The 16,501-nt window shown below is 44.2% G+C and overlaps 1 protein-coding gene across 13 annotated transcripts in view; it reads left to right on the top strand.

Annotated features, from left to right (window-relative positions):
• KCTD15 (potassium channel tetramerization domain containing 15) overlaps positions 1-16,501 on the top strand; it is a 60,355-nt gene that overhangs the window by 39,391 nt on the left and 4,463 nt on the right. For all 13 annotated transcript variants that reach the window (XM_006113824.4, XM_075940094.1, XM_075940097.1 and 10 more), the window contains one exon: positions 11,364-11,669. In XM_006113824.4, coding sequence (XP_006113886.1) covers positions 11,364-11,669 — 306 coding nt within the window. The remainder of the gene's footprint in view (positions 1-11,363; positions 11,670-16,501) is intronic.

Below are 16,501 nucleotides of genomic sequence, written 5' to 3'. Positions count from 1 at the left end.
TTGTGATATAACCGCTTAACTGGCATGTAGGAGCAGCCTCCTGTACCCACCATGGGGTGGGGCAGACTGGCAGCCCCTATGGGCTAGCAGAGGTGGCAGCCCCTCAGGGCACGGGCAGCAGCCAGGCTGGGGTGGCCCCCCACCCACGGGATCTTGCTTAATCAGTTAGCCAGTTAAATGTAACGCTTAGCCAGTTAACCGATTAAATGGGATTTTACATAACATTTAACAAGTTAACTGATTAAACAGGAGTCTAAAGTGGACAGACAGCAGAGTGCAGATACATAATATATTGATGTGAATCAGGATTGGAAGATTTAGTCTCAAAGCAGTGATGAGGTTTGGGCTCTCGTAGATTATTTGTTGAAAGGCTTTGCACAAGAAGTATGGTCTCCAGCACTGTGTGTGCAGAGAAGGGGATTGCGTGGTGCACAAGAGGAAAATTGTTCTGAGTTTAGTATGGAAAAGAGAGAGAAGACTAGGAATATTAAATAGCGTGGAATTAAATAGTCGTGTAACCATATGAAATATTAGCAGGTATACAACTATGCGATAGTCCTCGGAGTGGTGTTGCAGCTAGTGTACTCTGGTCCCATTCCCAGGAAGCCACCTGCAACTGTGCTGCTGTGCTGCTGTCTCTCTATCGGAGGCAGCAGCGTGAGGTAGCAGGCAGTAGCTGGTCTGCAAGGGGAGCCTGTTTAAAAACCAGCTCCACCATGCAAACCGGCTCCTGCCTAGGCTTACCGGTTAATCATGTAGTCATCTACTTGTTCACATCCCTAGAGAAGACTGTGAGTCAGTGGTGGGCAACCTGTAGCCAGTTGGCCATAGCAGGCTATCATGGTTCTATATGTGGCCCAAGACAGTTTGTTTGACAGTGTTGCCAAATTCTTCTGGTTTCCATTTGCATCTTTTTTTTGTGACAGTCATATAAAGCAAGGCACATGAGGTGTACTCTTATTGCACATTGAGGGTACGTCTAGACTACAGGCTATTGTCGACAGAAGGCAGAGACTGTCGACAAAGAGCGTCTAGACTGCATCCAGTTCTGTCGACAAAGCAAGCCGCTTTGTCGACATGAGAGTGTAGACGCAAAGGACAGTGTAGATGCAATAACGCTTCTGTTGACAGAATTCTGTCGACAAAAGGTGTTATTCCTCGTAGAATGAGGTTTACCACCATCGACAAAACTGCCGAGTTCTCTTGATGTTATGTCGACAGAACTCGGTAGTGTAGACACAGGTATAGTTTTGTCAACAAAAGTCCACTTTTGTCGACAAAACCCTGAGGTCTAGACACACCCTGACTGGGAGAGCCAGGTACTCCCTCGGCATCCAATCAAAACGCTGCTACAGTTTAGTCGGCGCACCCTCCAAAATCTACCCTATCCTGGGAGACCACCTTGGTTATGACAATCTTGTGGCTCACTGAGATAAAGGAATACCACTCAGTGGCTCACTTAATAGCCTAGTTTGCCCATCGCTGCTATAAGGTGGGAGTACTTGGGGTGGAAGGGCAGATGTGGAAAATGAGAGAAATGAGGTAGGTAGGAGCGGAATTGGGCCAGGACCATAAAGGGAAGGGCCACATGGTCTTTGTGGATGTCAGGAAGGAGCCAGTGAGAGGATCAGTAGTAGCAGAAAGAGATGATTTTAGCAATGTACTTTGGTAGGAGCCATGGAGAAGTGGGAGAGGAGACTGCAGTGATTGGGAGAGAGGGTCAAGATACTGTCAGGAGGATGGATTTTATACAACAAAAACCACGGATATGTGAGAATGAGTATCCTCAAAGTGTACGCCAGCCTCAAAGAGCCATGGCAAGGCTGGATTTAGAACTCAGATGTTCCTGACTTCAAGGATCATGCTCAGTCCATTGTTTCATGCTGCCTTTTCGGATGGAGTTAATTGTATTTTATTTTTATTCCTCCCTGAGATAGCTCTAGAATAGACCCCCCGGGTAATGAGGACTCGGAACAAAAGCACAGTTTTGCAAGGTAGGGAGTAACTCAACAAAAATGCATAGAAGAATGCATTGAAAAGCTGTGCACTATAAAACTGCACTGCAAACAGTTTTTACTTCACAGAAATCTTGTAATTTTGCTAGTGTGATTAAAGTGACAGAAGACAACAATCAACGGCTGCAAATGGAATGGTTTGGTATTTCTAAAGGAAAAACATTATTTAAGGTATAAACACCTAACAGGTTTTCCAGTGAGACTTGCATTAAATGGGTTTTTTTAATGTCAAACAAAGCATTATCAAGTGTTTTGAATATTTATTAGTTTTTTTACCTCTTTAATTTAATCAAGTCGTTTAGTCGCCTCAGGGCTAAGCCAAGTTGCTTTTCAACTTGAATTGTTGCTCAGATTGTTATTTTGGAAAGTTTGGAATGTTAGTACCACACCAATGTTTTTGTGTTTGCTATTTAAGTGTTGTTTTCAGACTGAGTTAACACTGAAATGCAGAGAAAGTGGAGTATGTGTTCCTAGGCTAGTGATTCTTTATTATCAAGTCTGACTGGTGTGTTTACGGTGAATATTAACTACAGTTCCAATTACTAATAAGACAAGACTTGAAAGTATTCTGCATCTGACAGGTCTTCCTCCTGAGATCAAGATTCCTTGCTGATTATACAGCATTCATGTTTTTGTGGATTCTAAGCAGTGTACAGAGTGATGCTTTAAACATTTTGAAATTATTTGTAATTGCTGAGTTTGATTTTCCCTTGCATCCAAGCTCCGCTAAGCTCAGAGGATGCGGAGCAGGCAGTGAAGTTACCAGCCCCAGGAAGTCAGAGCGGTTAGAGGCTGCTCTCACTTAAGCCACTGGTCCATAAGTGAATGTCTACACTGCAATTGAAAACCTGCAGCTTGTCTGTACCAGCTGACTCAGGCTCACAGGTCTCAGGCTAAGGAGTTGCCTAACTGCAATGGAGATGTTTGGGTTTGGGCTATGGCGTGGGCTCTAGGACCATGGGCGGTGGAAAGGTCTCAGAGCTCGAGCTGAAGCCCGGGCCTCCATGTCTACCCTGCAGTTAAACAGCCCTGAAGCCCAAGGTCTATGAGCCCAAGTTAGCTCGTATGGGCCAACCAGGGGTTTTTAACCGCAGTGTAGACATATCTTTCCTGGCACGTCCCCTTTGTCGGGTGGTGGTGGCTGGGTTTACGGAGTTCTCTAGCCATTTGCAACCAGAATTTAGCCTCTTTGCACTGCTTACAGTCCGTTATTTACACGATAGGCCCCCAACCTAAAAAATGGGGCCCACTGTGCTAGGCATTACACATACATGTGGAAGAATTATGGCCAGCCAAAAGGACCTACTGTTTGAATACATAAAACAGGCAAAGGAAGGACAGGGGAGGAAGCGGTGTTCTGATTTCAGGAGAAGCAGAGGTACAAAATGCTAAAGATGTGCCTGGGGTAGAGCCTAGCATGGAAGCCAGAGTGCCTGTGTGCAGGTGGGGTGCTGTAACCACAAGAGCAGCCTTTCCTTTGCCTTGATAGAGCCTTAAAATTAGTGTGGCCCAGGCTAACATTGTTTGATATCAACTTAACCTTAATTAATGCCCATGGTAGCCATTTGCGGGGGTGCATGGAGTTGGAAGGAACCTCATTCAAGGGCCAGAAATTCATCTTTGTGTGCTGCTAGAAGAGCCTAGAACTGCTGAGGACAGAAGGCAGTAGGCTACGCCCTCCAACCAAACCCAAGCAAATATAATCCCAATGGAAATTGCTATGTCAGCCCCCTGTGCAGTAGAAGAACAGGTGATACAAAAATAATCCCTTGCAAGCAGTAAAGGAAGCAGGACTAGAAGGACCTTGCAGTCTCTGGCAGCCAGTTCTTTACTCACTGTGAGTAGAGCTATATCCCACATGTAGTCCCACTGACTCGCTGGAATACAACTGAGCCCTGAGTTTCTCACACCCAGTGAGATGAAACCGTCGAATTACTCCAAGAGATGACTGTGACATTTAGCAAACATGAAATTTGCCACAGATTATCCAGATCTTTCCTGCTAGATCACAGTGTGTTGCAGAAAGGGGTTGACAGTCTCTCTTAAAAAGACTTGTCAGTCATTCTGTCTAGCTTTAAACACTGTCCTGGGTACCAAGGAGTGGTCAGTGGGCTTGTGTGTGCATAGCCCACTGCCACTGTACACAAATTCCCTCTTTCAACTGATCTAACACAGCTGTACCATTAGCTCGCTGGGTGGAAACAGAAGTGAGGAGTTGTGACTTGAGGGGGGATTGATACAGTAGCCCTGCCAATACTGAGCCAGGACTGAGGAGTCTGAAGCTGCAGTGCCCTGGAATAGAGAAAAATCACATGCACACACTTGCTTAATGGTCCCTTATATTGCTTTTCATCTGTTCCTCACTCCTGAAGTCTGCGGCAGGCTGGGTTTCCTCATATACCTTCTGGCAGTGGGAGCCACAGCAGCCCACTTCCTCTGCAGAGACCACATCCATGTCCCATAGAACAGCAGCATCTAAGAGGCATGTTCTGAGTGTGTGGTTTAGTCCCGCATTGGGACAGGTGACCCAAGAGACTGCTTGGGGGGCATTGGGCTCTGGGTGCTGTTGTTGTTGCTAGCGATGTGTCAGGGATTCATCTTTCACTAGCCTCCTAGAATGTTCTTAGAATCCTGTGGAATCTTCCAGACTTTCTGAGAATGACATTTTCCTTGAACCTCCTAGAATATTATATTATCAGCCAAGGCTTTGCTGAGAAGCAGGGTGTTGCCAATCAGTCTTATATGACAGATATAAATCATGATGCAGATCATGAATCGAAGTAATGAAATGGGTTACAGATGGAAAATAAGATATTCAAAAGTTTAACAAATGGAAGGGGGCACCATTTGGTCTAGGGTTAGGGTTGCCAGGAGTCCAGTATTGTACCAGACAGTCCAGTATTTGCACTCTCTGTCCGGTAAAAAAAAATCAGAAAATACCGGACATCTGCAGTGTGCGATGTCCGGTATTTTCTGATTTTTCCGGCTACGCACCGGACGGAAGCCTGGCATGGGAGTCCCAGCTGGGAGGCGGGGCCGCAATTGCCACTGGGAGCCCTCAATTGGTTGAGTGTAAGGAGGAGGGGAAGCCTCCTCCTTGCTCGTGCGTCGCTGGGAGCACGTGCCCAGGTCAGTCCTGCTCCAGGCCAGTCGATTTGCTCACCCCTCCCCGCTTCCTGGCCGGCTGGTTCTCCCCCACTTCCCCTCGTGATCTTCCCCAGCTAGCCCCCCTGCACTCAGTTTCCCGCTGGCCCATACCTCTTCCTTGTCTCCCCCAGCCAGCGCCTCTGCACCGCTCCCCGCCCCTGCCAGCTTGGCTTCCCGCCCCCCCCTTCCTCCTGGCCTGTACCTCTTCCTTGTCTCCCCCGGCCAGTGCCTCTGCACCCCCCCCCCCCCCCCGCCCTCTGCCAGCTCTGCTTCCTGCTCCTCCTTACTCCCAGCCAGCCCCGCCCCTTTCCGGCCAGTCCCCCCTCCCTCGATATCCCGTGGCCAGCTCCGTTCCACCCGACCCCCTCCCCCAAGACCAGCCCTGCTTCCCGTTGCCCCCCCCATCTCCTCCTGGCCAGCCCCGTTGCCACCCCTCCCCCTGTTAGCTGTTTCTAGGGCCCCCCCCTTCCCGGCCAGCATCACTCCCTTCCTGGTCGGCTCCCCCACCCCCAATGAAACGTGTTTGGGTTTTGTTTTGGTTTTTTTGATTGATGATCTGGTGTCCCCCCCCCCCTTTTTTTTTCCTTCAACAAAATGTTTTCCTGGTGGTTTTTTTTGGGGGGGGGGGTCGGTATTTTTCTTTCAGCCATCTGGCAACCCTGTCTAGGGCTGGTCCTGTTCAGGACATTTCCTCTGTCTTCAGACAGCAAGGGCCACATGCAAACAGAGCACAATGCTGGAGTCCAGGCAGGGCGCTGGGCATCGCAGGAAGAAGGGTGGGATGGAAATCCGCTCTGGCAGGGCCTGGAGACCATGTTAGACTATATGGTCATCACCTCGTCCCTTCTCAGGGAGGACAAAATCCTCACTGTGTGCTCATGGGGGAGGGCAGTATCTTATATTTGATTTCCGTGCAGGGGCTGCATCTGGAACCCTGTCCTGCTGCCCAGTAGGACCTTATTGTTTTCAGTGCCAGAGCCTCCCTGGAGGCAGGTATCACATTTGTCCCAAAGAGCTTACCCTGCCCTTTGCTTAGCAACAGGATACATCTGCAGCAGCCTATAGCCACTTCTGAGCCTGGGTTTCTATGTGGCAGCTGAGCCTGTAACATTAGGGTAACCAAGTATGCTCCTGCTTTTGTGTGAGCTTCGGATTAGATTCATAGATTCCAAGGCCAGAAGGGGCCATCTAGTCTGACCTCTTGTATAGCGCAGGTCAGAATTGCCCCCAAAGGGGTGGGCCAGGTGTGGCCCAGGGGCCGGATCTGACCCGCCTAACACTTTGATCCGGCTTGCGGACTGTATCTGGTCACTTTCTATTTATAGCCTGCTGTCTGTGCCACCAAATTTCTAGGCAGCGGCTCAGGCATCAGGATCCTATTTAAATGGCTCACAGTCGCTGTGCTACTTGGGCAGAGGCCAGAGCCACGAACCCTTTTAATAGCCGCAGCAACCCCAGGCGGCTGCCAGGCTACATGGTAGTGGTGAGGCCAGGAGCTGCGAGCCCTTTGCTATGTTTTTAATTCAAAGCCTCCAGACCCAGACTACTCTAGAGGGAGTCTAGTCACCATCCCCGCCCCTTTTTCCCCAGGCCCTGCTCCTTTTGGGGGGAAGCCATCCTATGCCCACATAGCAAAATTCATTAAGTGGCCCCTTTGCGAAAATTATTGCCAACTCCTGCTTTAGAAAAACATCCATTCTTGATTTAAAAACTGTCAGCCAAGGAGAGTGCACCGCTTAGTGAGTTGTTGCAATGGTTCAATACCCTTGCCGTTAAAACTTTACACCTTATTTCCAGTCTGATACAAACACACATTTGTAAACGACAGGCTTCTTTAATATTCTGCTTGTCCTGTGATATGACACTGGCAAGATAAACTGCAATTTTCTTGTCCTCTCTGTGGAACTGTCAGATGTTGTGCTAATGCAGTCTGGGCTGGCTTCTGCCCTGTCTTGTGCTCTGTGTACAGTGGATGTCCCTAGATAATGTGAGAGTAAAACGCTCATAGATCTGAAGTATAGCATTTTACACCCTCTTTGCACTACACAAGGAGCAGGGCAGTGGAGAATCAAATCCTGGTGCCTGTAGTGGTGTGTTTTCTTTGTTACTGCGTTTGTTGAACATCTCCCCTATCCTGCCCCACCCCAAAAAATTATTAAAATTCCTCAGTGATGCACGGTTGACTAGACAATTTGCCAATCACAGACATGGTATCATGGTATCAGCTATAAAACAGTCACTAGGTTTTAAGTTACGGGAGCAAGACCAAGTGCAAAGCTGGTATTTGTTCCAGCCTTTGGAACAGCACATGGTGGTGATGAATACATGAGGCAATATGGGGAAACTTGCACTGCTGCTGTGCTGTGAATTAATAGAGGATGTCGCTCTCATGGGCTGTCAGTCAGACAGTGTACTACATTCTCCGTTTTAAAAAAAGACATTTTATTGCCCATATTTCTTTGGAGAATGACAGACAGAACACTCCCTTCACTGTCACTTATGGGATCACTGGCAGAAGGAGCTGCCTGCATAGATTACCCCCAACACTACATTTGCTGTATTAAGCGCATTGAAGGATTCTGAACATTTGTTACAAATTGCTTTGTGTAGGTGTATGCAGTAAACTACTAGTAAACATATACTTCGGAATAAATGGTGCCATGTAATATTCTAGCCAGAGTTAGTAATTGGGGGGTGACGTGGTCTCCTATTTTGGGGGTGGTTGTAGTTTTTAAATATTTAAACAATTTTGACTTGGTACAAAAAAACAAGAAGTTGAAACTGGTGTACATGTGCATGTCTGTTTATGTGTATTCATAACTCACGTTAACTTTTGTTTTAATAACTCATGTTGTGTGTGCAATTTTTGGAATGGGTTGATCACTGTGGATACAAAAATGGAGTCATTTGACTCTGAACACTGGTTTCTGGGGTTGCTTTTTTGTTTTTGTTTGTTTTTTGGTTGATCACAGAAAATTGGAAGATAGAAACTATATCTTGTTAATTTTTTCCTTATTAAGCAGTAGTTAGAACAAATGGTGATTTAGCAAGTGGTTACTAAAGACTTAAATCTAATGCCATAGGCTAACAGATGGCTCTAGAGGAGATAGCACAATCGCAGAGGTTTGTTGGCTCTGTAATGTTAGTATTTCCCTGGAGGTTGTAGCAAGGGACTGTTGCACTTCTGAATATTATGGGCCTGGTCCAAAACCTGTTGATGTGGAAAGACTCCCATTCAATTGAATCAGGCCTTATCTGAATGTGAGACCTACATTCATTTCAGAATGAAGGACAGATTTATACAGTTCTGTAGCCTTGCTGTTTCTGATAACTAAGCTCATGTTGGGTTTTCATCTTTTGGATGTTATTTCAGGCTCACATACAAACATAAATTCCTGCTTTACCCTAATAAATAGTGTATTCTTTCATGTTGAACATGACCAAAAGTCAGGAGCAATTGAAGCAACTGAGAGACTTTCTGTGAAATTCAGTGAGCATTGGATAGGGCCCTGTTCACATCAGTGAAATACTAGCATTGGCCTAGTGGACAGAGTTGTTACAGACTCCCATGTGAAAAAGATTTCAGAGTGTTTTACATGCAGATCATTAGTCCCTGTAGATTCAGCCTGATTGATCTCTTGTGCATTTCAAATTAATGTTCAGGGAATTCTGCAAATGTGGAAAGGCAGAAATGACGGTGACTCAAAAGAGGAATATGCTTCTGAATAAAATAATTCATCATCCAGGTTCATTTCAGGAATGTATCACAATGGAATTAAATCCAGTGATGCATAGTAAGGATCATGGTGTTTAGAAGTAAGGTGCCGACATCACTGTCTTTTCACCCCGGGTCAGCTCATCCTATACACTCCTACCATATGCCCATCCATGAATCCAGTTTTCTCTGCAGCACTTCTTGTTTGACACTGATGTGGGGCAGTATCTGCCATTACACGTCTTCTTTTATCTTTAGTCTCCCTTAGGATCCATTCCTCTAAGATGCTTAACATCCTTGACTACCATATTGGATGGTGGGGGCTGGAGTGGTTCCAGCCCAAGGAGCAAGGCCCCCTGTGCCCTTTGAAGGCTCACTTCCTTGCATAGGGACTGTGATGGTTCCATTTGCTTCATATCCATTTGTTGGTGGCCTCTGCCTGATGCTATAAAAGAAGGCAAAGCAAACTCACCCCCCACAAGTCATCTGGCCAGTGCATGCTCCCCAACCTCAACAAGCTTCTGCCAGAAGCCAGGGATTGGAGATACACTAGCAAAGTTAGGAAATTACAAGGGTAACTGTTCAGTTGCCGATCCATACATCCACAGGCCTCCATTGAAGGCAGCTGAGTTGTAGTTCCAAATCTGTCCCTAACAGTCAAATCCGTTGTGGACATTGCTAAACTCTTTGCTTTTCATTCCCCTATTAGTTCCTTTTCCCCTGTGCGGTGGATCCATAGAAGGCATCAAATGGCTTTCACTGTGCTCATTTTTGTTGCATATCCCTTAATTTTGCCTCTTCATACTCAACTCCTTTCTGCCCCCTATAGTTTCATTCTCGTGATGATTCATGCCTCTAGTAAAAGAGTATTTTCTGGTGGTCAGAGCAAAGAACTCTAGGGTTTTGTTTCCACATGCTAGCTGGCAGCAGCCTATCCATTTTTAAACTGGGTGTAACCCCATACATGGGACTGTTTTGAAGGTTGGTTTAACAATGATTTTTCACATGAAAGTCCAAGAGTTGTTTGTAGTTATTTCTTGTCAGCATCTCTAAATCTTTGCTGTTGATTTAGCTTTGCTAAAGCAGCTTTGCTGGTGACTGAATGTCATCTGTGACATGGGGAGGCACAAGCCCCATCTCTCAGGGTACAGCTACACAGCATGGCTGAAGTCAGAATAAGCTGTGCAACTTCAGCTACTTCAGTTGCGTAGCTCAAGTCAAAATAGCTTATTTTAGCCTTTGGCACTGTCTACACAGGAGGAAGTTGAAGGAAGAACGCTCTTCCTCCTTCCCTTACTCCTCCTAAAATGAAGGTTACCACGAGGCTGACTAAGAAGTCCTCCCACTTGACATAATTTTGAAGTAAAGGCTTGTAGTGTAGACGCGGATCATGTTATTTCGGAATAATATCAGTGTGTAGACATGCCCTCACTGACTTCCACCATTGTCTTATGCTCCAGGGAGGGATCCCGACTGGCATCTGCAATTGTGTTAGCACCACTGCTTTCCTAAGCATTGGGGGGCTATCAGCACCAGTGTTCATTCTAATCTTTTCCATCCATGTATGGAATAATTTTGTCAGCTGGGTGGCCCTGGAATCTCTAACAACCACACAGCTCACAGGGAACACTGCTCAGCACCTTTCCCCTCAGCACGCACTAGTGCCCTTAGTTTGGGATGGAGAAGGCCATCGGACACGTTTGCTGACAAGTAGTTAGCAAGCATGTGCTGAAAGCACCTCTCTCAATGAACTGAGGTGTTTTAATTACTGTGAGGAACAAATCACACGATGGACAAGTGGCTGGTAAAAAGTATTTGTTTAGACAACAGCTCAGCGACCAGCGTACACACGTGCTTGTGGCCATGCGTGTGCTCGTGGCGTTGTTGGAATGTACCGCCTCCCAAACTGTGTTTTAAACACATTTTTTCTATTTGTAAGAAAATGGCTGCTGGGCCATTTCCTTGCTGTGCTGCAAATGTAGCCTGCAGGGAGTTTTCACAGCTGAGTTTAAAACCACTAAAACTGGGAGTTTAAAATGAAAACCTGGCAGGCTTCTTTCTCCATGGTAGCAGTCGTATGAGTTGCAACAATGAAGTTAAATATGGATCCTTTCAGGAGTTGTGCATAAGAATAAGGCTCTGTCCTCCTCCTCTGATATCAGCAGGCCCTGCTTTCTGCAACCAGTTATTTTGATTGTTTAATCCAAAAGAAGAGCCTTTTGACATTGATCTTGTGGGGTAATAAACATGAAAGAATGATTCAGCACAATGGGAAGTGAACAGACTCTTCAAGGCGATTTAACACTCAAGCACGGGGTGGCTATCTTTGTAGGTGTTACATAGTAGAAGAGTAAGACAGTTGGGCTACCTGTTGACTTTGTGCTATTGCTGACAATACGTGAACCTAAGTAGGTCACAGGGGAACAATATTCATTTTAAAAAGAGAACCATGCACATTTCTTCTCTCTCTTTTTTTCTTTTTATAGGACTTTAATCTTTTATATGAAGAAGCAAAGTATTACCAGCTGCAGCCAATGATTAAGGAACTTGAGCGATGGAAACAAGAGAAAGAACAAAGGAAACATTTCCAGCCTTGTGACTGCCTGGTTGTAAGAGTGACTCCAGATCTTGGGGAAAGAATTGCACTGAGTGGGGAGAAAGCTTTAATAGAAGAGATATTCCCTGAGACTGGGGATGTCATGTGCAACTCTGTAAATGCAGGTTGGAACCAAGACCCTACCCATGTCATTAGGTTTCCTTTGAATGGATACTGCCGGTTGAATTCAGTGCAGGTAATGGCCTTTCAAGCAATGTTGTCTCATGTTGTAGCTTTTTTTATTTCATGTTCCGTTATATGCAGATTATTTGCTTCTGCTCAATTACCTATTTTTTGCCCGGTGAGATCACAGTCTTTCAGGTTTTTCTAAGTCTAAGCAGAAAAATAGATTTAGATTGTGTATGTTAGTGCCATGCTGGTTTCATAATAGTGTTATACTGATAAATGCTAATTTTTTCATCAATGTATAGCCCACAGCATTTTTTCCCTCCAAAGTGCCCCTGGGAAGAAAGAGAGAGTTCCAAAAACTACAAAAAAAATCTCCATGCCATTTTATAGAAAATGCAACAATGTGTAAATGCATAATTTATGTCTCACTCATAATTAAATGATGGTGCCTCCGGGATGGACTTAAAAAAATTGATCTCTGCACTTTTTTTTTTCAAAAGGATGTTCTATAAAAATTGCCCAGAGTATTTTAAACAAAATGTATTTCATTTTATACTTTGAGTTTTGACATTAGGATTAAAATTAAACATATGAAACAAAGAACAAGAACTGGACAGATTGGTGGATGGAAGCAGGAATAAATACCTGGCTGGTCTTTAGGCAGTTGTCTTGAGGGGCCTAAATGGTCCATCACAAGGAATGACACACAACTGTAGACAGTGCTGTGGAGGGTTGTAGCAGTCCTTGTGCGGAGTGGAAAGAATTGTGCTGATTATGCTGTTAACACAGAACATTAATTAGTCAAGGCAAAACAAACTTCTCTTATGTTGAGTTTATGTCTTTAAAATATTTTGCAAAAAGGATGTCTGTCTCTGGTGGTTTTATTAGGAGAAATGATTCCTTCAACCTCTAGGTCAGTGGTGTGCAACATTTTCTGATCTGCAACCCCCGCACTGCGGGGGCCGCCAGCTGCCGGGCCCAGCCCCCGGCCGGCCGGATCTAAGCACCGCAACCTCCCAGGAAGACATCCGTGACCCCCCTGGGGGTTGCAACCCACGAGTTGTGCACCACTGCTCTAGGTAACCGGTTCCCAAGTTATTCACATCTATAGCTGTTTTGTTGGCTGGACTGTGGGAAACGACTGAGATATGGGGACATTTCTCAGTGGACACTCATTCGCAAATCAGCTGGCACTCTGAGCAGTCTAATCAGAAAGGACAGGGAGGAACAGCCATCCAGACTTTACAGAGCTCTAGCCTCCTATAGGTGATCTCTTGACATCAGAGGAGAGGCAAATCAGTGGAGCAGCGTGAAAGAGGTTGGGCTGCCACTGCTGTGCCTTTTCTAGAACACTGAGCACTAAATATGCTGAAAACATTCCGACATGTAATAATATATGCAGATTTGCTTTAATAATCTGTATTTTACATTAATAAGAGTTTCCTCTTTAATTAAAGGTACTGATGCATTATGCATTAAACCTGTCTGAAAAAGAGATCGATCCGCAAATTTTGGTTTCACACTAAACACTCCCAAATGTTTCATTCAGTTCAGCTGATGAGCTCAGTGCCCTTGGCTAGTTTTGTACAGTTCCAGATTAGTTTGAATGAGGTTTAAATTGGATTGGGTCACATTCTGACCAAAGAAAATGAAATACCTTCGGGTCGGTCAGAAGCAGGGCAATTTGCTGGGGACCAGCAAGTTGTAACAAGTGTTCCATGCTGCTGAGGAAGAGGATGTCTGCAGTCTCTCTCAGTTGGGTGAATTAATTTTCAAGGTGTTAGTACAACTGGTTTGGTGCATGATGTCCACATGCCCTGGTTTGGTGCATGAAAGAAATGAAAACACTGAAAGATCAATGCTAGTTAAAGACCAACCCAACAATGCACTGTAAACACAAATACTTAGGAGAGATCTGAAGGTGTTGTTATAGTTGGCTAGTTGCTAGGAGAAGATCACCCCAAAAAAGCAAAGAGTAACTGCTGGTCTATAATAAAACACTTTGTTTTCAGCATTAGGTCATTCGAGTAATCTCCCTCCTCATTCCTGGTTGACGTATAGCATTTATTATTGCAACATTCATGAATTCTTTGGAACTCGTACAAATTATTTCATGAAATGATGTTTCATAGCAAGGACTCATATGAAACTGCATATGTAAAACAAAGAATGTCAATATGTTAGTGGGCCAAAAAAAATAGCAGCCTTCAATTTAAAATTCCCTTTTGTATTTGCATTTTGAGCATATATTTTTCCTATGATTTAAGTTATTTTTTTAACCTGACAAAGGACTTAGGAAAATACATCAATATTCAGCAAACAGGCTGTGAAAATTGCATATGTTGAACATTTCAAAACTAAGACCATATTAATATCACTTTACAAAATGTAAATGAAATGCATTAAGGAATCATATTTCTGTCTGGAGAACTTCCCAACAAAATAACAACCTGTGTGTCTACGTGTTTGGAGTACCTGGCAGAGAGAATATCTTAAATCCTAATATAATTGCACTATTTCATATATATATATACACACACACACACACACACACATATATATATATATATATATATATATATATATACACACACACACACACATATATATATAATGAATTCATTTACTTTTTGGCATGTTTTCTTTGGAGACTTAAAGTAGCTCATATTTTATCCTATAGCTATGTTCATGTATTTGCCACTGTCTCCTGATTTACTTTTTAAAGCAGTATAACATGTACGTGGGCCCAAGTTACAAAATATGGCTTCCTCTTGTCTATGTGCAAAAGCACACTCAGCTTCCTGAGTGCACGAGGAGTAACACACAGAGAGGAGTGCAATATGCACACATTGATATTGTAGCCATGCAGCGGAGGTGGTATTCTGTAGACCTTTGCTTATCGCATTCAGTATAACCTAATGCAAGATATAGTTGAGCCAGTACAATATTTAAATATCACCCAAACTATTTTGCTTCTTGCTCTGAAAATTGATGAGACCTGTGTTTTTAACACTAGGTTACAGCCTGCAGTCTCATCCTTCAAGCACATAGGTAGCACAAATGAATCACTTTGTTCTATGTGAAGTGTTTTAAAGATGTAACGTCTGTATGGTTTGTGTGTTTTTATATAGCTGGCTTAGTAAAGAAGAGACTTATGCTAACATGCAGCTTGACATACCTATGAGATACCAACAGCATCTCAGCACTAGTTTTGCATTATAAGCATATTGACTGTTTTTTTTAAACTTTGTAGTAAATAGATTGGTCAAATCTCAGTGTTGGTATGGGTGTCAATCAGTCTCATTCCAGTTAAATGGAAACCCACTTATGTCATGCTGCACTTGCTATAGAAGTGGTTCTAATGTCCACCTTGCCTAGTCTATACCTATTAAAAAAACAGATCCCAGACTGTGGGTTTTCCTGCAACTCCTGATCAATATACAAGCATCTCACTTCCATCTTAGAAGGGACAAATGCTGACAAAACAGTACTGTGTCCTGCATCCCCTTCTTGTCTCTAGACTGCTTGTGTCCTTGCTTCCCCCTCTCTCCGTTGTTGAATAAGGGGGTAGGACTTACTTTTTTTTATTATACTTTTACCCCCAAATTCTCCCTCTTTGCTTTAACTTCTTGCCTGTTGTTTTCAGATGCTAGGGTGCATTTTCCTCCCTTGAATTGTACTACTTCCTTACATACATAAACTCTGTAAAAATCAGGGCAAAAGTCAGTGAGATTTGGCAGATGTAACTTTATTAGAACACAAATCACTTTGTCCCAAGGCCAGACGCAGCTCCCAGCGCAAGCTGAATCAGAGCAGACAGCATGAGTCAGGCAAAGCTTAGCTACAATGAATGTTTCCTTTTCTTTGCCAGTCTTCAGAAACTGGGCGAGTGAGCAGAAGGCTTTAGTTGCCGTCCAAAAGTTCACCTATTTGAACTGCTGGTGGCTAATACTAGAGATCTCAAAGGAAAGCTCCTACAGTTGATCTAGCGGATGTACTACATTGAGTTCACATCCTTGTCCAATCAGATTCAGTGTTCTGCCTCTGGCACAGTCCCCTTGGTGTTTATAGGTAGCAAAATAGACAGGAACAATGTTTTTTGTCTATAAATATTGTCAGTTCATTTAAACAAACTAAAGACACTAGCCTGACTTTCCAAAGTTACAGAAACTGAGCCACTCTGCACTGGACAGGGAAAGATGTAAGGAAATAGAGAGGGAGGCATCGGACACCAACGGGCATTGTTGATGATGATAATGATTAGCTTTTTCCTCTATGGACCATTTCTGTGGCACTTGGGCTGCATAGTGCTTGGTCTAAAGAATATTCACAGTGTAGCAGTACAAAGGTTTGGCTAGAAGAGTGTTTGGATGCAGATTTCAAATACAGGCGTGCAGATTCCCTTTGCACTGTTAGTCGGGAAACCTTAACGTGCATATATTCTTCCACTTACACCTGTGTCTCCACACTGAAGTCAGTGAGATGTAGCAAAGGCCAGATTCTTGCGCAGCACCTGCAGTGGGTGTACATGGAAAGTGTCTAGTCCTTTTGGAAGATGCTCAAGGAACCTGCCTTAAGTCTATTCTTCCTATGCTGATACATACTGTCATTGCTGATGCCTACTCAGCTGCTGCTAAAGCCCACACTAGGCATATTGGGAAGAGAGTGTTCACTGAATGTTCCTATCTCTAGTAGTATTAATCAATTGCCAGACCCTCAGAACTGAACCTCATCAGGAAAAGAACAGTGGAGATCCCCCTGTAGCACTGGAGTGTGAATAATAAAAGTAAACAGGAGTGTAGCAGACGATTTTGTACATTACTGCCCTTTATTCAGTTGAGCCTTCAGCTGGAGTGACTGAGGTTTCCTTTTATTGGTTTCAAACCCATGTCTGTTGAA

This window comes from Pelodiscus sinensis, chromosome 12 (assembly GCF_049634645.1).
Source record: "Pelodiscus sinensis isolate JC-2024 chromosome 12, ASM4963464v1, whole genome shotgun sequence".
Classification (NCBI taxonomy): Eukaryota; Metazoa; Chordata; order Testudines; family Trionychidae; genus Pelodiscus; species Pelodiscus sinensis.
The sequence above is the reverse complement of the archived record's forward strand: the minus strand, read 5'-3'. Positions and strand labels throughout refer to the sequence as shown.